At 38.8% G+C, this 23468-nt stretch overlaps 1 protein-coding gene across 1 annotated transcript in view; it reads left to right on the forward strand.

Annotated features, from left to right (window-relative positions):
• Nucleotides 1–20956, forward strand: part of CLHC1 (clathrin heavy chain linker domain containing 1) — a 53753-nt gene extending 32797 nt beyond the window's left edge. The window contains exons 9-12 of the mRNA XM_066372385.1: nucleotides 8159–8333; nucleotides 15347–15549; nucleotides 18687–18866; nucleotides 20744–20956. Of these exons, the coding sequence (XP_066228482.1) occupies nucleotides 8159–8333; nucleotides 15347–15549; nucleotides 18687–18866; nucleotides 20744–20940 (755 nt within the window). The 3' untranslated portion in view covers nucleotides 20941–20956. The remainder of the gene's footprint in view (nucleotides 1–8158; nucleotides 8334–15346; nucleotides 15550–18686; nucleotides 18867–20743) is intronic.
• Nucleotides 20957–23468: the final 2512 nt, after the last annotated feature.

The following is a 23468-nucleotide window of genomic DNA, read 5'->3' on the forward strand; positions in this document are numbered from 1 at the left end:
AATTTATTGATTTTGGTGAGAGAGGAAGACAGAGAGAGACAGGGACATCATGCTGTTCCTATATGGGGATTGAACCAGCAACTTCTATACTTTGAGACAATGCTCTAACCAACAAGCCACCCAGCCAGGTGGCTGTCTATAATTTTATTTTTTTACAGAGACGGAGAGAGTCAGAGAGAGGGACAGACAGACAGTAAGGGAGAGAGCTGAGAATCACCAATTCTTTGTTGCAGCATCTTAGTTGTTAGTTGATTGCTTGTTCATTGATTGCTTTCTTATATGTGCCTTGACTGGGGGGCTACAGCAGAGTGAGTGACCCCTTGCTCAAGCCAGTGACTTTTGGGTTCAAGTCAGTGACCATGGGCTCATGTCTATGATCCCACACTCAAGCCAGTGACCCTGCACTCAAACTGGTGAGCCCGTGCTCAAGCTGGATGAGCCCGCGCTCAAGCCGGTGACCTCATGGTTTATTCCTTGGGTCCTCTGTGTCCCAGTCCAACATTATATCCACTGAACTACCTCCTGGTCAGGCCATCTTTTTTTTTTATCTTATTTTTATTAATTTTAATGCAGTGACATTGATAAATCAGGGTACATATGTTCTGAGAAAACATCTCCAGATTATTTTGACCTTTGATTATGCTGCATACCCCTCACTCAAAGTCAAATCATCCTCCGTCACCTTCTATCTGGTTTTCTTTGTGCCCCTACCCTCCCCCCACCCCTCCCTCTCCTTTCTTTCCCCCTTCCCACCCCTCCACCCCACTCCCTGTTACCATCACATTCTTGTCCATGTCTCTGAGTCTCATTTTTATGTCCCATCTATGCATGGGTTCATATAGTTATTAGTTTTTTCTGACTTACTTATTTCACTCCTTATAATGTTATCAAGGTCCATCCATGTTATTGTAAATGATCCGATGTCATCATTTCTTATAGCTGAGTAGTATTCCATAGTATATATGTACCAAAGCTTTTTATTCCACTCATCCTCTGACGGACACTTGGGCTGTTTGCAGATTTTCGCTACTGTGAACAATGCTGCTATAAACATGGGGGTGCATTTCTCCTTCTGGAACCGTTCTATGGTGTCCTTGGGGTATATTCCTAAAAGTAGGATGGCTGGGTCAAAAGGCAGTTCAATTTTCAATTTTTTGAGGAATCTCCATACTGTTTTCCACAGAGGCTGCTCCAGTCTGCATTTCCACCAGCAGTGTAGAAGGGTTCCCTTTTCTCCACATCCTCGCCAGCACTTATTCTGTGTTGTTTTGTTGATGAGCGCCATTCTGACCGGTGTGAGGTGATATCTCATTGTGGTTTTAATTTGCATTTCTCTAATGATTAGTGATGTTGAGCATTTTTTCATATGCCTATTGGCCATCTGTATATCCTCTTTGGAGAAGTGTCTATTCATTTCTTTTGCCTATTTTTTGATTGGATTGTTTGTCTTTCTGGTGTTGAGATTTACAAGTTCTTTATAAATTTTGGTTATTAACCCCTTATCAGACGTACTGTCAAATATGTTCTCCCATTGTGTAGTTTGTCTTTTTATTCTGTTCTTATTGTCTTTGGCTGTGCTAAAGCTTTTCAGTTTGATATAGTCCCATTTATTTATCATGTCTTTTATTTCCCTTGCCCGTGGAGATAAATCAGCAAATATATCACTGCGAGAGATGTTAGAGATCTTACTGCCTATATTTTCTTTTAAGATGCTTATGGTTTCACGGCTTACATTTAAGTCTTTTATCCATTTTGAGTTTATTTTTGTGAATGGTGTAAGTTGGCGGTCTAGTTTCATTTTTTTGCAGGTTGCTGTCCAATTTTCCCAACACCATTTGTTGAAGAAGCTGTCTTTACTCCATTGTAAGCCCTTACCTCCTTTGTCAAATATCAGTTGTCCATAGAGCTGTGGGTTTATTTCTTGGTTCTCTGTTCTGTTCCATTGATCTATGTGCCTGTTCTTATGCCAGTACCAGACTGTTTTGAGTACAATGGCCTTGTAGTATAGCTTGATGTCAGAAAGTGTGATACCTCCCCCTTTATTCTTCTTTTTTAAGATTGCTGAGGCTATTCGTGTTCTCTTTTGTTCCCATATAAATTTTTGGAATATGCGATCTATATCTTTAAAGTATGTCATTGGTGTTTTAATTGGTATTGCATTGAATTTATAAGCTACTTTGGGTAATATAGACATTTTAATGATGTTTATTCTTCCTAACCATGAGCATGGTATATGCTTCCACTTGTTTGTATCTTCCTTGATTTCTTTTATCAATGTTTTATAATTTTCTGAGTACAAGTCTTTAGTCTCCTTGGTTAAATGTACTCCTAGATACTTTATTTTTTTGGTTGTAATAGTGAAGGGGATTGTTTCCTTAATTTCTCTTTCTGACTGTTCATTGTTGGTGTATAAAAATGCCTCTGATTTCTGAGTATTAATTTTATATCCTACCACCTTGCTGAATTCATTTATCAGGTCTAGTAGTTTTTTGACTGAGACTTTAGGATTTTCTATATACAATATCATATCATCTGCAAATAATGATAGCTTTACTTCTTCTTTTCCAATTTGAATGCCTTTTATTTCTTCTTCTTGTCTGATTGCTGTGGCTAGGACTTCCAGGACTATGTTGAATAAGAGTGGTGAAAGGGAGCACCCCTGCCTTGTTCCTGATCTTAATTTTTGCCCATTGAGTATGATGTTGGCTGTGGGTTTGTCATAGATGGCTTTTATCATGTTGAGGTATGTTCCCTGTATTCCCACTTTGCTGAGAGTTTTGATCATGAATGGATGCTGGATTTTATCAAATGCTTTTTCTATATCTATTGAAATTATCATGTGGTTTTTCTCCTTCCCTTTGTTTATGTGATGAATCACATTGATAGATTTGCAAATATTGTACCAGCCTTTCTTCCCCAGAATAAATCCCACTTGATCACGATGTATGATTTTTTCCATATATTGTTGGGTCTGGTTTGCTAATATTTTGTTGAGGATTTTAGCATCTATATTCATCAGGGATATTGGCCTATAATTTTCTTTCTTGGTGTTGTCTTTGCCTGGTTTTGGAATCAGAATTATGCTCGCCTCATAAAAGGAGCTTGGAAGTCTTCTTTCCTCTTGAATTTTTTGAAATAGCTTGAGAAGGATAGGAGTTAGTTCTTCTTTGAATATTTGGTAGAATTCACTTGTGAAGCCATCTAGCCCAGGACTTTTCTTTGTTGGGAGTTTTTTGATAACTGTTTTGATCTCATTTGGTATAATCGGTCTGTTTAGGTTTTCTGATTCTTCCAGATTTATTTTTGGAAGATTGTATGTTTCAAGGAATTTGTCCATTTCATCTAGGTTGTCTAGTTTTTTGGCATACAATTCTTCATAGTATTTTCTTACAATCCTTTGTATTTCTGTTGTGTCAGTTGTTACTTCTCCCCTCTCATTTCTAATTTTATTTATTTGAGTTCTCTCTCTCTTTTTCTTGGTGAGTCTAGTTAAAGGTTCATCAATTTTGTTTACCTTTTCAAAAAACAAGCTCCTAGTTTCATTGATCTTCTGTATTGTTTCTTTAGCCTCTATGTCATTTATTTCTGCTCTGATCTTTATTATTTCCTTCTACTACATTTAAGCTTTACTTGCTGTTTTTTTTTTTAGTTCTTTTAGATGCAGGGTTAAGTTGTTTATTTGAGCTTTTTCTAGCTTCTTAAAGTGTTCCTGTAGTGCTATGAACTTCCCTCTCAGTACTGCTTTTGCTGTGTCCCATAAATTTTGAGTTGATGTATGCTCATTATCATTCATTACTAGGAATTTTTTTATTTCTTCTTTGATCTCATTCTTAATCCATTCGTTATTTAACAACCTGCTATTTAGTTTCCATGTGTTTGAGAATTTTTGAGCTTTTCTGTTGTGGTTGATTTCTAGTTTCATACCATTGTGATCAGAGAAAGTGCTTGATATGATTTCAATCTTCTTAAATTTGTTGAGACCAGTTTTGTGCCCTAACATGTGGTCTATCCTAGAGAATGTACCATGAGCACGTGAAAAAAATGTATATTCTGCTGCTTTAGGGTGAAAGGTTCTGTAGATATCTATTAAATCGAGTTGATCTAGTGTGTCCTTTAAGTCTGCTGTTTCTTTGTTAATTTTCTTTCTTGAGGATCTCTCTAGTGATGTTAGTGGGGTATTAAAATCCCCTACTATTATAGTGTTGCTGTTGATCTTGCTCTTTATATCCATCAAAGTCTGCTTTATATATTTAGGTGCTCCTATATTAGTTGCGTAGATATTTATAATAGTTATATCTTCCTGTTGGATTGCTTTCTTTATCATTATGTAGTGGCCTTCTTTATCTCTTACTATATTCTTTGTTTTAAAGTCCATTTTGTCTGATATAAGTATTGCTACCCCAGCTTTTTTTTCATTTCCATCTGCATGAAAAAATTTTTTCCATCCTTTAACCTTCAACCTATGTGCATCTTTTGTTTTAAGGTGTGTCTTTTGTAGACAGCATATGTATGGGTCCTGTTTTCTTATCCATGCAGCTACCCTATGTCTTTTGATTGGCTCATTTAATCCATTTACATTTAAGGTTATTATTGATATGTAGTTGTTTATTGCCATTTTATTTTTTAAAGCTGTATTCCTCTTTTGCTATATTCTTTTCCCACTTTGATCTGTTTACACCATGCCCCTTAACATTTCCTGCAGCATTGGTTTGGTTGTAATGAATTTCTTGAGATTTTTTTTGTCTGCGAAACTTTTTATTTCTCCTTCAATTTTAAATGATAGCCTTGCTGGATAAGGTAGTCTTGGTTGTAGGTTCTTGTTCTGCATTACTTTGAATATTTCCTGCCGTTCCCTTCTGACTTCAAGTGTTTCTGTTGAGAAGTCAGATGTCATCCTTATGGGGGCTCCTTTGTAGGTGATAGCCTTTTTTTCCCTAGCAGCTTTTAATATTTTCTCTTTACCACTTAACTTCGGTATTTTAATTATGATGTGTCTTGGTGTAGGTTTCTTTGGGTTTCTTTTTAGTGGGGTTCTCTGTGCTTCTTGAATTTGTGAGAGTTTCTCCTGCATTAATTTAGGGAAGTTTTCAGCTATGATATGATTGAACAAAGCCTCTATCCCTTGTTCCTTCTCTTCTTCTTCAGGAACCCCTATGATGCAGATGTTATTTCTCTTTATGTTGTCACCGAGCTCTCTAAGAGTTTCCTCAGACTTTTTGAGTCTCTTTTCTTTTTTCTTCTCTGCTTTCATGCCTTCAGTCCAGTTGTCCTCCATCTCGCTTATTCGATCCTCAGCTCTATCCATGCTGTTTTTAATTCCTTCCATTGTGGTCTTCATTTCTGATATTGTATTTGTCATCTCCAACTGATTCTTTTTTAATATGTCAATATCCTTTTTTATACTTGCTATTTCTTTATTTAGGTGTTCGTGATGACCATCCATTGTTGTTCTAAGATCCCTAAGCATCCTTACAATCATTATTTTAAACTCCGCCTCCAGAAGTTTGATTATTTTCATATCACTCAGTTCATATCCTGAAGATTTCTCTTGTGGTTTCATTTGGATTATGCTTTTTTGTCTTCTCATTGTGCCTGGATGTTTGGGTGTTTTCTTTGTAGAGCTGGTCGAGTCTAGGCTTGGTGTTGTCTGCCTCCAGTTTTTACTTGTGTTGTTTCTAGTTCTTCTTGGGTTGGCATCAGCTATTATTTGTAATCCACTTTAGGATTTGGGCCACTTTGAAGTCTTGATTTGTTTGTTTTCTTAACAGGTGATTGTCTTGTTTGCTGATCTCAGCAGGGGGCTTATTTGAAACTGTATCCAGGAATGCGGTGGGTGTGACATGAGGCTCTGAAGTCCTCTTTTGCTAGTTAATCTCTCTGGGGGTGGGTTGCTTTCTCAGTTTCAGTAAGGGGAGGTGTATCTCAGATCTCCATGGAGATCTGAGTTACTGCCCCTCTTCCCCACTTCTTGTTTTCAGCTGTGTCTTGTTGCACTGATTGGAGCTGGAGAGATGTCTGTATCTCTGTGACCTGGAAGTACTTTTGTATTTTGCTTTATGGAAGGATCAGCCCCTCCCCCAGTTATGGCCGCCTCCAGCACTGAATGAGTCAGCTTTTCATGTCATCACCTATATTCCTCTCCCCATCACCATCCATCTCTCTCTCTCTCTCCTTTCTTTTTGGAAGACAAGCGGGCCCTTTCAACATACCTCGTTCCCTGGTTGCCAGGCAAGTGGCTGTGAGCAGTATTTACTGCTCTTTTCCTTGGAGTGAGAGCCCAGCCTCATCCCCCACCCCGCTGTTCCTGTATGCAGGGGAGATTCAGGCGCTCTCTACCAGGTTTGTTGTGGCTTCTTCTTTGCTCCTTGGTTTTTGAAAGCTGTTCTTGTAGTCCAGATTTGGTTTTTCATGCTGATTGTTCATAAATTAGTTTATAATCCAGTTCGGTGGTGTGAGCTGGGAGTCTGTGTGTCTGCCTACTCCGCTGCCATCTTCAGGTCTCTCCTGGTCAGGCCATCTTTTTATTTTATTTTGTTTTATTTTTAAGATTTGATTTATTGATTTTACAGAGGGAGGAGAGATGAGAAGTATCAACTTATTGTTATTTCACTTCAGTTGTTCATTGGTTGCTTGTTGTATGTGCCTTGACTGGGCAAGTGCAGGGTCTTGAACTGGTCACCTTAGTATTCCAGGTCAATGTGTTATTCATTGCACAGGCCAGGTGACTGTGCATCTTTCTTTTTTTCTTTTTTCTTTCAGTGAAAGGAGGGGAGGCAGAGATGGACTCCCGAATGTGCCCTGACCAGGATCTATACTGGCAGGCCCACTAAGGGGCAATTCTCTGCTCATCTGGGGCCCTTGCTCCACTGCAACTGGAGCCACTTTTTAGCGCCCAAGGTGGAGACCATAGAGCCATTCTCAGCACCCAGAACCAACTCACTGTAATTGAGCCATGGCTGTAGGAGGGGAAGAGAAGAGAGAGACAGACAGACAGAAAGAGAAGTGAGAGGGGGCAGGGTGGAGAAACAGTTGGGCACTTCTCTTATGTGCCATGACCGGGAATCGAATCCGGAACTTCCACATGCCAGGCTGATGCTCTACCATTGAGCCAATCTGTCAGAGCCTCATCTTTCTTTTGATTAGTATTAGCATAGTATATATTTTCATACTTTCAATTTATTTGTGTCTTTGTTTAAAGTCAATGTCTTCTAGATAATGTATACTTGGGTCCTACTTTTTAATACAATCTGACAATCTTTGTCTTTCAAATGCAGTGTTTAGGTCATGTATATTTAATGTGATTATTGACATGGCTGAATTTTATTTGTTTTCTGTTTTCCTTAACTCTGCTTTGTTACTTTTTCTCTCTTTTTCTGCCTCCTTTTGGATTTGTTTCATTTTTTATGATTCTATTTTTATCCTTTGTTGATATATGAGCTATAATCTTCTGTTGATTTATTTTGGTTGTTGCTTTAGGTTTTATAGATTAAATCTTTAATTTACCACATTCTACTCTCAGATGATATAGTATATGAAAACAGTATATTTCTAAATTTTTACCATTTTTGCTCTTCATTCCTATCTGTTGGTTCATATTTCTATCTGGTATTATTTTCTTTCTGCTTGAAAGACAACCTTTAATATTTCTTATAGTTCAAGTCTGCTGCTGATATAGTCTTTCATTTTTTTAATGTTGGTTTTATTGATTTTGGAGAGAGGAAAGGAGAAAGCAAGAGTGAGACAGGAACATCGATCTATCCCTGTATGTGCCCTGACCAGGGATCAAACTGGTCACCTCTGCAGTTTGGGACGATGCTCTAACCAACCAAACTGTTTGGCCAGGGCTTCTTTCAGCTTTCTAAAGTTCTCACAGTCCATGCTTCTCTCTTAATTCTTAGGTGACTATTAACAATTTTTGACATTCCTTGGCTCATAGACACATCACTTTAATCACTGCCTTGGTTTTCACAAAGCATGTCATGTTTAGTCATTATCCAAAATACAAAGTTGAATTCAAAAGCCTTAGTTAAAAATGACAAATATGTAATTTTAGATTAAAATTTTTTAGAAAATGCAAAGAGATGAAAATAATATGAAGTAAGAAAAAGCAAATTATTACTTAAAGCATTTGACTTAAAAACTGTTCTTCTCTCTGTAGCTGTTGGAAAAATTAGAGGAAAGCCTTTTCCTTTACTCTTATTTTTTGAGGCTATATTTAGTACAAGTCATGCTCACAGAAGGCCTATTGATGCAGAACTGACCCTGGAAGGAATCAAATGTGGATTATCTGAAAAGCGTTTAAATTTAGTTATCAATTGGGTCACTCAGGAAAGGTAAGAACAATTGAATTTTTACCTTAATTTTGATATTTGGTTAATGAAGTTGTTTTAAAAAATTTAATAGTTTTCTTATCAATACATTATTTCAGCATTTACTTCAGGTCCCTATTATAACTAATCAGTAAGAAAGTATTCACTAAGCATTCATGGAGTAATGGGCCTAGTCACAGTTGATCAGGAGTTGACTCACAGCAGCCCTGAATGTAAAGCCAGTAGCCGTGGCCACCATCACAGCCACCTGGCCCATATAGGTTTGCATTTGATTCAGACAGATGGTAATGAAACAACAGAGCCAAGAACTGGTGGGCCATTACCTTTAATCCTAGATCACACCTGGTGGGCGAGAAATACACACAGTGGAAAACACTTCCCTTCTGATTCAGGGCTCCCAAAGCCATTGACTCATCTGAGTATTCCTAGAATCAAAGGTTTCTACCTCACCAGCTTTATTCACCTCTGTTCCCCATCTCCTTCTCTCTGCACAAACTCTGCATAAACTGGCTTCTCCTTCAGTACTCCGCCATATTGGCTGCCTCTCCTCTGCCATGCTAATTTCAGGAACTGAGCGTGAGAGCTCCTGGTCTCCCTTATTTTATAGTGTAGAAATTAAAGCCCTTAAGCCAGTATACAAATAAAGAAGTCTTTGATACAAATCCACTTATCTGAGGCATAAGTGGGATTCCTCATAAGAATGCCTCACCTCACATCATGCAACATTCAAGGGTGTGGGGAAAAGCTTAATGTTGAGAAGATCTTAGTATTAAAAGGGTGGGAAATGCTTAGTCTTAAAACTAAGACTTAGGCTGTGAGGACCCTGCCTGCTTACAGCCTGTCCCCCATACCTAATGCAAACTATAAGCGAGCAAACATATACATCATATTTGAAAACTTATTTGACCCACATTAGCAGTTCACAAGATGATTCCTGACCACTTCCTGGTGGATGGAAGTTGATTAGTAAGGATAGAAAAGGATTGATCTGTATGTATCATGCTGTATAGAGGAATAAGGCAGGAACCTGGTTCCTGACAGGCTGTAGATACATATAAAGGATAAAATGGGGAGAAAATTCATAAACAGGAGGAGCATGGACATTCAGGGGAACATACAAACCAGAAATAACAGGTGGGAGGTGGCTCCTTGGAGTTGGATCTGAACACAGACTGGTCGATTAGTACAAGGGCTCCCTTAGATTGGATTCTCTGGAACTAAAGCCTGAGACAGGAATTTAGTTGCACATGATTGACAGAGTTAGGCCTTCAGAATAAAAATGTATAAATAAAGCAGAACAGGGATGAGGAAAGAGCCAAGCAAGGCTGTGACCTCAGGCAAGTTCTAACCTTGGCCTTATTTATAGAGGGATGGCTCTGAAGCATAAACGGCACCACACAACTGATCCCCATTGAGGCAAGGGGCTGGCCATTTATATCTCTCTATCAGGGGTTGTAGGCTGTCTGGATGGGGTGGGAGTGCATAACTTCATGGGCATAGTGGCTCCCACCAGCCAAGGGCAATTCACTAGAGTAGAGGAACCTCTGACCCACTGACAGCCAATTCTTGGAGCAGGGGTCAGGAACCTTTTTGGCTGAGAGAGCCATGAACGCCACATATTTTAAAATGTAATTCCATGAGAGCCATACAATATGTTTAACACTAAATACAAGTAAATGTGTGCATTTATGTAAGACCAACACTTTTAAAGTACAATAAGTCTCTGAATTCTTTTTAATAATGTTGTTATGCTATTGCTAACCAATGATGAATAAAGTACTTCTTATCATTAATGTGACTTCTGGTGCTGCATTGTTTTGCCGATGACTTTGTAGTCTGGTTGATACATTGTGAGGTTAAGCTTCATGCAGGCATTGAGACTTCCACCCGTTAAATGTGATTGTAGGTTGGTCTTAACGTTCTTTAGATGTGAGAAAGACTGCTCACATGCATACGTAGAGCCAAACATTGTTAGTACAGCAATGCTCACATGCTGCAGTGTGTGGTATGTGACGGGAAGCGCGTTCCAAGTTTTGACAATCAGCTGGTCTGCCGGTTGAAGTTTTTTCATTTCTCCCCACTTGTGTTTGCTCGCCAACTCTGCTTGCTGTCGTGCAAGTCTTTCCAAATCTTTATTCAGTAACTTGAACTTATTCACCCACATGTCTGAGGCCTTCAGGTCAGCAGCTTGTAGCTCAAACTCTCTGATGGAGACACCGGGAATGTAACTCAGGTCGGCGCTGTCCACTGCACACTCGTGTGGATGGTGATGAACTTAAAAAGATGAGTGCGCTCACGAAATTCTCCAAAGTGTGCTTTGAATGACTGCAGGGGATTAGATGTGAAGCCTGCTAGCTGCTGGAGATCAAGATGTTGAGCAGGGTCACTTGCTGTGAATGCATCTTTAAACTCTCCCAGTTTTTCAAAGTGTAGAAAACGACCTGTTTCAATGTTGGAGATGAAGAGTTCCAGCTTGTTTTCAAATGCAAACACTGCTTGTTGAAGGGATAAGACTGTATTTCCAACGCCTTGCATTTTCACATTGAGCTGGTTCAGATGTTCAGTCATGTCCATGAGATAGTAGAACTTCAGGAGCCACTCAGTGTTAGCTAACTCAGGATGCTCGACGTTTTTCATTTCAAGAAAAGTCTGGATTTTGCTCAGACATGCCACGAAATGGCTGAGCACCTTCCCTCTTGACAACCAATGCACATTGCTGTGCAGAAGCCAGACCAGGATAATTATTCCCAACTTCATCCAGCAGTGTTTTAAACTGGTGATCATTTAAAGCTCAGACAACAATAAAGTTGACCACCTGAATGACCAGCGATATTACCTCACCAAGCTGCTTGCTACACATGTGAGCACAAGGCACCTCCTGCTGTAAGATGCAGTGAAAACTTAGGATGGGTCTCTTTTCATGTTCACGAAGAAGCACTATGAATCCTCTGTTTTTCCCCACCATGCACGGACCACCATCAGTACACAACAAAATAAGTTTATCCATCGGTAGATTTTTTTTCTTTAGTGAACTTAGTGAAAGACTTGAATAAATCCTCTCCTCTTGTTGTCTCTTTCATAGGCAAAACAGCAAGACTTTCCTCATGTAGTGTGTCACCAACAGCATACCTTGCAATCACGCTGAACTGGAATAAATGGCTTATGTCTGTTGACTCATCCAAAGCGAGAGAAAAGAATGGTGCTGCATTTGTGTCCTTCAGTTGTGTTGCCTCAATTTGATTTGCCATCATGATGGTATGATCAGTGAACAGTTCTTGCCTACAGAGGCATGTCTTTTATTCATTTGATTATCTTTATCCGAAAAGTCATCAAAAAGTTCATTGGCAACATCAAGCATGAATGTTTTGGCATACTCCCCATCTATGAATGGCTTTTCATTTCTCACAATTGCTAAAGCACCAGCAAAGATAGCCAAATTCCATTCACCTTATTGGGTCCAAACATGGAGTTGCTGCTGACTAGCTTGCATTCTGCACAGTAGCTCTTGACATGCTTTCTTCCTGCTGTCCCCCGCTAGATATTTTGATGCAAATGTAGTATGGCGTGTGTTGAAGTGCCACTTTATATTTGACCATTTCATCGATGCAATTTTATCATTGCATATTAGACACACTGCAGAACCTGCTCTCTCCACAAAGGCAAATTTCTCTGTCCATTCCTGCTGAAAAGGACGATACTCCTCATCTGTTTTTCTTTTAGCCATCTTCTTCGTCAAAAGGGTTTTTGCAATTAGCTAGCTGACAACTTGATTAAAAGAAGGGAAGTTTACTTCCTGACCTCACAATGACCCGTGTACGTTATGCATTATCCAATAAAAATTTGGTGTTGTCCCAGAGGACAGCTGTGATTGGTTCCAGCCACCTGCAACCATGAACATGAGCAGTAGAAAATGAATGGATTGTAATACATGAGAATGTTTTATATTTTTAACGTTGTTTTTTTTTTTTATTAAAGATTTGTCTGTGAATCAGATGCAGCCATCAAAAGAGCCACATCTGGCTTGTGAGCCATAGGTTCCTGACCCCTGTCTTAGAGTAACTGAGGAAGAGTGTACTGGCCCAGTAAGGAGCATATGGACAAGATAACAGAACAGCATACCAACATCCAGCATACCAACATTCACAACATAGGGGTGCCAGAAGGAGAAGAGAACAAGAAATTGAAAACCTATTTGAAGAGTGAATGACAGAAAACTTACCTAATCTGGTGAAGGAAGTAGACATACAAGCCCAGGAAGCATAGAGAATCCCAAACAAGATAAACCAAAAGAGCCCCATATTAAGATACAACATCATTAAAATGCTAAAGGTTATCAGTCATCTGTTTGCTTCTCACATTAAGTTCACCCCATCCAGGCACAACTTCTCCAGGATTCTATGGTCATAATTCTCGGAGAAACATATAAGAGGAGGGTTAGTGGGATGAACTATAGTCTTAGTCGTTATAATTGGTCCTATGGCTATAAATTTTTTTATAACTTTATTGAGATGTAATTTACATACAGTAACGTATACATATTTAAAGTGTACAATTTGATTAGCTTTTAAAAAAAACAGATATGGAGATATAATTAATGTATAATGAACTGCACGTGTTTAAAGTGGACAATTTGACAAGTTTTGCCTGTGAAATCATTACAATCAAGATAATAAACATATCCATGACCTTCAAATGTGTCCCTATATTTCTGCTTTTCTAATGCCTCCTCCTTCCTTCCTCGCTCCCCCATTCACATTCCTCCCCATCTCCAGATAACCACTGATCTGCTTTCTGTCACTATAGATTAGTTTGCATTTTCTAGAATATTATATAAGTAAAATCATATGTTATGTATTCTTTTTTCTTTTTGGTTCAGCTTTTTGCACTTATAATTATTTTGAGATTCATCACTTTTAGTTAGTATTCACCATCTTTCTCTTCTATTACCCATGTTAGATTCTTTTTACTCTTTTTTTTTAAATTTTATTTATTCATTTTAGAGAGGAGAGAGAAAGGGAGAGAGAGAGACAGAGAGAGAGAGAGAGAGAGAGAGAGAGAGAGAAAGAAGAGAGAGACAGGGGGGAGGAGCTGGAAGCATCAACTCCCATATGTGCCTTGACTAGGCAAGCCCAGGGTTTCGAACCAGCGACCTCAGCATTTCCAGGTCGACACTTTATCCACTGCGCCACCACAAGTCAGGCAGATTCTTTTTACTCTTATACATCTGATGGTCTTGGTGGCTTATCTGATGGGTTAACTGTGGTTAGCAAGCTTTATCAAACTGGTTTTGTTTTGTTTTTTTGACAGAGACAGAGAGATAGTCAGAGAGAGGGACAGATAGGGACAGACAGACAGGAAGTGAGAGATGAGAAGCATCAATTCTTCGTTGTGGCTCCTTAGTTGTTCATTGATTGCTTTCTCATAAATGCCTTGATGGGAGGTTACAGTAGAGTGAGTGACCCCTTGCTTAAGCCAGCAACCTTGGGCTCCAGCCAGTGACCATAGGGGCATGTCTATGATTTCACACTCAAACCAGTGAGCTTGCACTCAAGCTGGTGCGCCCATGCTCAAGCGGATGAGCCCACACTCAAGCCAGTTACCTTGGGTTTTTGAACCTGGGTCCTCCACATCCCAGTCCTACACTCTATCCACTGCGCTACCACCTAGTCAGGCAAACCATGGTTATTGATTTACCCACTAACAGTTTTCAGTTGGCATGGGGCTGCTCAGAGACATCCCAGTAAGTCATCTGCTATCTGACAGACAGCTATATACCATTTGAAAAACAACTAAGGTCCTGCTAAAGTTGGAGTGTTTATTCATAGAACATCAATGACTGTGCAACTAGAATTCCTTATCATGAACTGAGTTGTGCAGACTCACCAAGTCATAAGGTCAGATGGGCTCAAAAGAGCCTGTTGGGTAAACAAATGTGTTTTTTTTTTTTAAGTTTGCTTGCTTGTACAGGGGCAGAGCCATGTGTGTATAGTCTATGGAAGGCTGTGGGTTCTTGCCCTCAGGGCAGCAGATTGCAAATTGCGAGTTGCCTTCCTGCTTGGGGGGCCATTGTTTGCTATTGTTTGCTGGAGAAGGCCACCCCCCACCCCTCCACCCCCATCCCCTGCCTGTTTTGCTGGGAGAGGGAGAAGGAGAGGGAGAGGGAGAAGAGAGGGAGAGGGAGTGGTGACAGGAGTCCAGAGGGTGAGTCCAGAGAATGAGTCCGGGTTGTGGAACTGGAGACAGAGTCAGGACTTGGGAACCCTGATTTCCACCTGGCTGTTTTGCTGGGGACTGCTGAGGCTGGTGGGGGCCTGTGAGTCCGGGTGAGCCCAGAATGCTGAGGAACTTGGGAGCCCTGACTGTTTACTTGTCCACTGTTCAGAGACTCTAATAAATGGAATGGCCCACCATCTTCTGGCTCCACTGCTCCTTTACCATCTGCCCAAATCCAGTGAGAACCTGAATGGCCATGACCACAGCCACTGGCCTTACAGAACTCATCAAAATCAGGGACAACCAAGATCATATTCAAGCAGGTCCGGAGCATACAAGCAAGCTTCACAAATAGGTGGCCAAGACCCTATGCCAACTATCACTGACTGCCTGATAACTACTTCCATAGCGTGCAAATGTGGTCTCATGCAAGGGTGGGGTTGCCTAAGACCAGCGGGTAGAGAAACATTTGACACTCTCAAATGGAAGAGAATTTTTGTTTACTTTATAATTTGAAATCCCACCAGTCTTTTCAGGAGAGTTTTAACATTGTTTGTAGATTTTAAAAATTACTTGCGCCCATTTTTGCCAAAAGTTCTTCCCCCAAAGAAATAAATGCTGATTGTTTTTGTTCCTGCTGTTAAATTGTAGATGTGTTTAATTTCTCCTACACTAATTGCCTAATTGGAATTCTTACAGACCATAGAAAATCCACTTCTAGTGTGCTGAATTTTCAAATATTTCATTTTCATCCTCTCATCAATAAGTCTCTAATATGTGCCTTATTCATCTGCTTTCACTAGGCTCACATTTTCTGAGGAGGCTGGGGATGTGATTTGTGAATATGGGGAGCAGAATACCCATAACAAGTCCAAGTGCCTGGCTCTAGCTCAGATTATCTACAATGAGTGTAACCTGCACAGCAAAGCTGTTCTTTGCATGTGTAAACAGGGTCAGATTCATGAGGCCATGGAATACATACACCAAATCAAGGACTTGACATCTGGTAAGTACAAAGCCTACTTATTGTTATACAGTCAAATTCTGGACTTTAATTTTAAGATCTATCACCCATGTTAGTAGGCAATATTTGGGCTTTACATTATAAAGTCCATTCGCTATATACTGATAAGTAGATTTCTTTTGTCATTTTCAATAGAACAGTTAAGCTGGTTGACTTTTATGCTTGACATTCAAATACATTATGTATTTTCTCAATACATAAACATTTAATAAACAATAAACTGATGGTCCTGAACCAAAGTCATATTCAAGCAGGTCCAGAGCATACAAGCAAGTAGATTTCTGATAAGTAGATTTCTTCTACTAAATATACAGTTTTAAAGATAAATTTTGCAGTGTGTTTTACCATGCTACTTAAAGGATTTAAAAAAAATAGCTGAACTTATTTGTCATATATAATGTTCTGAATTATGATATAAGCATTAGAAATGAAGAATTGATGAAATAAAATTCATTTCAAAATTTGAAACACCCAGGTTGCAACTGGGCAGTAATCTGAGAGAATTGTGAACCTTATAGTGACCCTAGTTGAGTAATCTTGTCTCTTATTAAGAATTAGTTCAGCAGCCTGACCAGGCGGTGGCGCAGTGGATAGAGCGTCGGACTGGGATGCAGAGGACCCAGGTCCAAGACCCCGAGGTTGCCAGCTTGAGCAGGGGTCATCTGGTTTGAGCAAAAGCCCACCAGCTTGAACCCAAGGTCGCTGACTCCAGCAAGGGGTTACCCGGTCTGCTGAAGGCCCACGGTCAAGGCACGTATGAGAAAGCAATCAATGAACAACTAAGGTGTCGCAACGCGCAATGAAAAACTAATGATTGATGCTTCTCATTTCTCTCCGTTCCTGTCTGTCTGTCCCTGTCTATCCCTCTCTCTGACTCACTCTCTGTCTCTGTAAAAAATAAAAATAAATAAAAAATAAAAATAAAAAGAATTAGTTCAGCAGCAACGTTAGTGTACAGGCAGTCCTGACGTCTCCCCGTATCTCAGGCCTGTGTCAGTCCTGATGTCCAGGCTAGATACTACAGTTCTAAGAGCTGCAAAATTGAAACTAAACATAGCACTTTCAGGCCACGTTTTTCTAGAAAAAAGAATATGAATCTGATTATTTTCAAACAATAAATTGACTTACTTAGAATCTTTTTTTAAAATTACTAATTTCTTCATTCACTGTATAATAGCATGCCAGATACTGTTACTTTAATAATAGCTAATAGTTCAGCTTTTTACCTGCATTATCTCACTTAATCCTTATGTTACTTTATGAAGTAGGATTTATTTATTTATTTATTTATTTATATTAAGTGAGAAGCAGGGAGGCAGAGATAGACTCCCGCATGCACCCCAACTGGGATCCACCTGGAAAGCCCTTACCTGGCAATACTCTGCCTGGCTGAGCCACAGCTTCGTTGCTCAGCAACTGAGCTATTTTAGTGTCTGAGCTCAAGACCATGGATCCATCCTCAGCACCCGGGGCCAACCTTGCTCAAACCATTGGAGCCATGGCTGTGGAAGGGGAGGAGAGAGAGAGAGAGACAGAGAGACAGAGAGAGAGAGAGAGAGAGAGAAAGAGATGGGGGAGGAGTGGAGAAGCAGTCACTCCTCCTGTATGCCCTGGCCAGGAATCAAACCTGGGACTTCCACACACTTGGCCGATGCTTTACAGCTGAGCCACCTGGCCAGGGCCTGAAGTAGGTTTTATTATGATCCCAGTTTTTTTTTTTAAATATTTTATTTATTGATTTTTTAGAGAGAGAGGAGTGAGAGAGAGAGAGACAGAGAGAGAGAGAAGGGGGAGGAGCAGGAAGCATCAACTCCCATATGTGCCTTGACCAGGCAAGCCCAAGGTTTCGAACCGGCGACCTCAGTGTTCCAGGTCAATGCTTTATCCCACTGCGCCACCACAGGTCAGGCGATCCCAGTTTTATAGATGGAAAAAAACCCCCCACCATGTTTCTACAGAGAGGCTAAGGTATAGAGAGGTAAGTAATTTGCCTATATGCATGCAACAACAGAACAGGGTCTGGCATAGTAGGAATTACCTGATATTTATTTTATATACACTTTAAAATTATTTTATTATTATCTGTATACAGATTTAGTTCCTATATTATTACTCTTCCATAGGTAAGAATTATTTTAGCCTGACCAGGTGGTGGTACAGTGGATAGAGCATCTACCTGGGATGCTGAGGACCCGGGTTCAAAACCCTGAGTTCGCCGGCTTAAGCGTGGGCACATCTGGCTTGAGCATGGGATCATAAACATGACCCCATGGTCGCTCAATTGCTGGCTTGAAGCCAACATTACTGACTTGAGTCTAAGGTCACTGTCTCAAGCAAAGGGTCACTGGCTAGGCTGGAGCCTCTCGACCAAGGCAAGAATGAGAAACAATCAATGAACAACTAAAGTGCCACAACTATGAGTATTGATGCTTCTCATCTTTCTCCCTTCCTGTCTGTCTCTGTTTCTCTATGTCTCACTAAAAAAAAAAAAAAAAAAAAAAGGAATATAAATTATGATTGTAGCTTTTGATTATGTCATTGATTAACCAATAGATTAAACTATATGAAATTGCTTTTTTTGGAGTAAAAAATGGCCAGATGCCTAGGCAACTTTATATGGCCCAACCTCTAGCTACTTGACCTGGCTAATGGCTTCTTAAAATCTTCATTTTTGAGTATCTAAATGCTTGATATTTTTAGGAAAAAAATTACTGAGCCCCCCCTTTTTTTGTGCAGGCACAGAAAGAAAGACATTATAGTCATTAGAAGTTGGCTCTAATACGAGCAATAAGATATAGTCAAACATAACATAGTATTAGGTGGAAACTTAAAAATTGGAGATACCAAGTCTAGCACTTTTAAGATGCAGAAACTGAGATCCAAAAGATTGAGTGACTGGTGGAGCACTGATGAGGATTCAGGTTTCCTGACTGACCATTTAATCCTTTTTATTTTATCACCTTTCTTTCATTATAGGTTTTTGATAAATATTTTTCTTGGTCCTCTTTGTTGGAAGGATTGGAAAAGAAATGTTGATTAGCAAGTATAAACATTAGCTAGTTTCAGTCTCTATTATTACTTTAGGCTGTAGAGACATAGTTTTTCATTTTTGCTTTCAGATGACCTGATGCAGCTAATAAAGTTATGTCCCAACCATGAATTAGTTCAGTGTCTCACTAAAGAATGGAATGGGAAAACACCATTATTATCTTTTGGTCTTGCTGTACTTTATTTGTTCTCTGTAGATATGGAAGAAGTTGGCATTAAGCTACTTCAAGAAACAAGTAAAGGTGGGGAAGGTAAGTAAAGTAAAATGATATGTAAGAAATAGTAGTGGGTTATTTAGGGAAAGGTTCAAGATTATTATATTTCAGTTAAATCAATTTTGAGTTTTTTCTTCACAAGAGTTAACTTGAGTTTGTAAATGTAAAGATCACCATGTTAATGATAGTCTGTCAGCAATAGCATATATTTTTTGAGGGAATTAGAATGAAGAGAGAATCTTTATGAAGCGTGAGGTGAACATCATAATAATTATGATAGCTAACATTATAAAAACTATATTAGCATAGGTGTATATTTAGTAATTTTATATGTATTTTAAATGTTTAAGCATAAACTATATTTTTATTCTTAAATTAAATATATATGTAAATAAAATTTATATATGATATTTATTCTGAACCTATTCTGTATTAGGATAAAAAATAACTATATCTCCTTTCCTGTCTCTAATTCAGCAATTTTCAACCTTTTTCATCTGATGGTACACATAAACTAATTACTAAAACTCTGCAGCACACCAAAAAGTAAATTTTTTCCAATCTGACAAAAAGAAGTATATTTTTAATTCATTCACACCAGATGAATATTGTGTTGGCTATTGTCAATTTTTTATTTGACAGTCTAAGGGAAAAGAGGTCAGTGCCTCTGACTAAATAATCAAGTATTGCATGTTTTAAAAATTCTTGCAGCCCTGGCTAGGTGGTGGCGCAGTGGATAGAGCATCGGACCGGAACGCAGAGGACCCAGGTTCAAAACCCTGAGGTTGCTGGCTTGAGCGCGGGCTCATCTGGTTTGAGCAAAGCTCACCAGCTTGAGTCCAAGATTGCTGACTTGAGCAAGGGCTCACTCGATCTACTGTAGCCCCCGATCAAGGCACATATGAGAAAGCAATCAATGAACAATTAAAGAATTGATGCTTCTCATCTCTCTTCCTTCCTGTCTGCCTGTCCCTATCTGTCTCTCTCTCTGTCTCCCTCACAAAATAAATAAATAAATAAATAATTCTTGCAGCACACTGGTTGAAAATTGCTGTTCTAATTTAGTATAGGAACTTGAACAGACAACTTGATTTTAAATTATTATATAGGGTCAAAGTAAGAATAGTAAATTACATGAAAATATTGGGGAAGATAATTTTGAAATTATCATTATACATCAATTAAAACATTTTATTTGATAAAACAATAATGATCATGGTAGAAATAAAAAAGTAAGTGATTACAGGATTCTAAAATGAAAACCTCTTTTATTATGTATCATTAAGCAATGCAAGTAATAGATAAGAAATGAGTTCCATCAATAGATATGTCCCAAAGAGGGTCAGTATAATTTATTTTCAAAAATAAATAATATTATTTCCTTTAGAAAAATATTTATTATAGAAGCCCCATTATTAAGAGGTCTCTATTTAGAGATAGAATGGTGGGTTTGCCAGAGTTTTTTCACTCTTTGGGTCAGCACTACTAATGCATTTATAAAAGGGTTTGAAGGGTCATGAAAACTAGACCTGTGAGCTCTCGGTTATTTGATAGTTTCTAGTGGTACCTTATCGACTCTGAATAAGGCTGAGCCCATATTCTTCACTTTCTGAGCTCCCTTCCTTGTAGTCGTCAGCACCTGCTAACCTACGAAGGAGGAATTCAGGGGAGGAGTGGGGAATATGAGAATGGTAGAGGGTCGAATTGAGGACTGAAAAGGTTAGTGGAGAAGGAGGAGAGGGACTACCATGAGCGGGACTGAGCACATTAAACTTATTGAACTCGGGTACAGGAATCAGGTTTGAGAGTTACTGAGTTGAAATGATATCCCTTTATATTTTTGAACAATTGCTAAGTGTGGATTATCAAGTAAGAGTAAGTGCTATATGATAATATTGTATTTCTTTTCTTAGGTGCAATAGAACATCTTATGATAAACGATCCATTTTGCTGCCTAGAAAAGTGGCAAGAAGTGGCAAACGTATGTTTACAGAATGGTTTTGACAGATTATATGATGATATAATGTTCATCCTTCGATCTCAGGCTGGACTTACAGAAATTTCTGAAGAGGATGATACAGTCAACTTAATGCAGCATGTGTTTTGGTAGTTCTGTATCTTAACCAGTTGAGGGAGCTTCTACAACATTTTATGTATGTTGGTTGTGGAAACTGATTTTGGAATAACTAACTTATAATTAAATCTAGAGTATGAAGCTCTCAGAAATAAATCATGCTTCTTTTGTTATCATGATATTTAGATTTGTTTTTGAAACATTTATATTATTGGTTTTTCCTCCATATGGTCATTTCTTATATTGAATCTTGATAAAATCCAAGAATATAACTATAAAATTCAGTTTAGGTATTTCTATCTAAGGGCATAAGCTTATGTATATTCAATAGATATGTTCCTTTCTGGTCATCTAATTTGACAGCAAGAACTAAGGAAGGTGTGATAGTATTCTGTCAGACTCATTTCCCAAATATCAAATGCCATAAACCTGGCTTCTAACAAGAAAAACAAGATTTCATTCAATGTTCGATTCACTGATGAAAACATAGAGTGTAATAATTTTGCACTACAGATTTAAAGATGTGCCCCATACTTTGTATATATAAATGGCAGATGTTAGGCTTCTATAAAATTAGAACCATAGTATGTTCTTACCTAGAGAGAGGACAAGCCACATTTTGCATAGAAGTAGACCTGAGATACCTGTAGGCACAGAAAATGTCATAAGAAGTGGGTTTGGATGATTTCACGTATCTGAGCACTTAATTAAAAACTCAAGAATTCTGTGTCACGGATAGGTGTGATTTTCAAAACATTTAATGGTCAGTATGCCATGGGCACCAGTCAATCAGAACAGATACCCACCTAATCAGAACAACATGCAGCCCTGATGCCACACCACAGCATACCAACGGGATGCCAGCCTTGATCATGAAACGTGGTAAAAATAAGCTGCTGTTAGAGGAAGAGTAAACAGCGTAAGTTTTCCTCTCCTAAATTTAAATTGGATATAATATATATTTTTTTAATTTTAGAGTGGAAAAAATATTTACTTGGAATCAGAGAGCCTGGTATTCAAGTTCTTGTCCTACCTTTTACCTTTTGTAAAATATGAGCAGTGATATCTCCGAAAGGTTTGTTGAGAGGAGCAGTGATAGGTATGTACAAGTATATAACATAATGGAGAAACTTGGTAGAAGATAACTGTTATTTTTATGTAATAGGTCCCCAAACCACATTTCTTTACTTGTTTACACTTACTAAACTCTGTATATCTATCCTTTTTTTTTTCAAATTATAGGGGAAAGTAAATTTAGAAAACTACCGAGGTAATAGAAGTGAGCCTGCTGGGCTGCATGTGCTGAGGAAATGAGTTACAGAGGCAGAAGAAGGGCCCTTGGAGTTCAGGAGAGAGAAGGCAAAGGCAGTGCGGGGAAGAGAGGAGGGCAGGGAAGGCGTGCTGTGCTCTCCAGAGTGAAAACGCCTCTGACACACCTTATTGTCTATGTTAAGCTATCTGTCTACACTAATATTAGGGTGCTTGGATTATTTTATAAATCCAGAATACTGACTGAATTTTCAATTTTCCCATATATGGCTAAACACACTAGTGGATAATTATAATTCAGTTTTTCAAAATGTATTTTTTTTTTACAGATTTTATTTATAAATTTTACAGAGAGAGGAGGGTAGGGGGACAGGAAGTCGTTGCTTCACTCTAGCTGATCATTGCTTGCTTGTCTGTGCCTTGATCCCCTGTGGATGAGCCCTTGCAGGATTTGGAACCAGCAACCTCAACGTTTCTGGTCGGCGCTCTATCCCCTGCACCACCGCAGGCCAGGCTTAAATGTATATTTTTTGAAAGTAATGTGTAGTCTGACTAGGCTGTGGTGCAATGAATAGAGCATTGGACTGGGACACAGATGACCCAGGTTCAAAACCCCAAGGTCGCCAGCTTGAGCCCAAGGTTTCTGGCTTGAGCATGGGATCATAGACATGACCCTATGGTCGCTGGCTTGAGCCTAAGGTCGCTGGCTTGAGCAAGGGATCACTCAATCTACTGGAGCCCCCCCCTCCCATCAAGGCACATATGAGAAAGCAATCAATGAACAACTAAGGTGCTACAACGAAGAATTGATGCTTCTTATCTCTCTCCCTTCCTGTCTCTCTGTCCTTCTCTCTGACTCTCTCTCTCTCTCTGTCAAATAAATAAATAAAGTAATGTATATAGTTTAAAAAGCAATATATTAGTAAAAGGCTTATAATAACTAATATTATTTTGACTTTTGGCCTTCTCACCTTTACATTAGCTGAGCTTTTTGAGAAAAGATGAAGGATGAAAAAAGGAAGGGAACAAAAGTTTATTTCAGCAGCATTATTTTATTATGTACCAATGGCTTAAAATATTTTTTTCTTTGAAACTTGTATGATTGATAGAAAGCTATTATGTGTCTGTTGATAGAACTTAGAAAAAGAAAAATGTGTCCTTGAAAGCGTGGAGGAAGAAGTAGGGACATTAATCTGGAAAAAGCTTGAAATAGTAGCTGTTGTTGCTGTTGCTGTTAACTGTTCATTTTAGTTTGGTTTTAAAATGTTTTTCTTCCACGCATTACTATTCCTTCT

The sequence above is a fragment of the Saccopteryx leptura genome, chromosome 3, assembly GCF_036850995.1.
Source record: "Saccopteryx leptura isolate mSacLep1 chromosome 3, mSacLep1_pri_phased_curated, whole genome shotgun sequence".
NCBI classification, from domain to species: domain Eukaryota; kingdom Metazoa; phylum Chordata; class Mammalia; order Chiroptera; family Emballonuridae; genus Saccopteryx; species Saccopteryx leptura.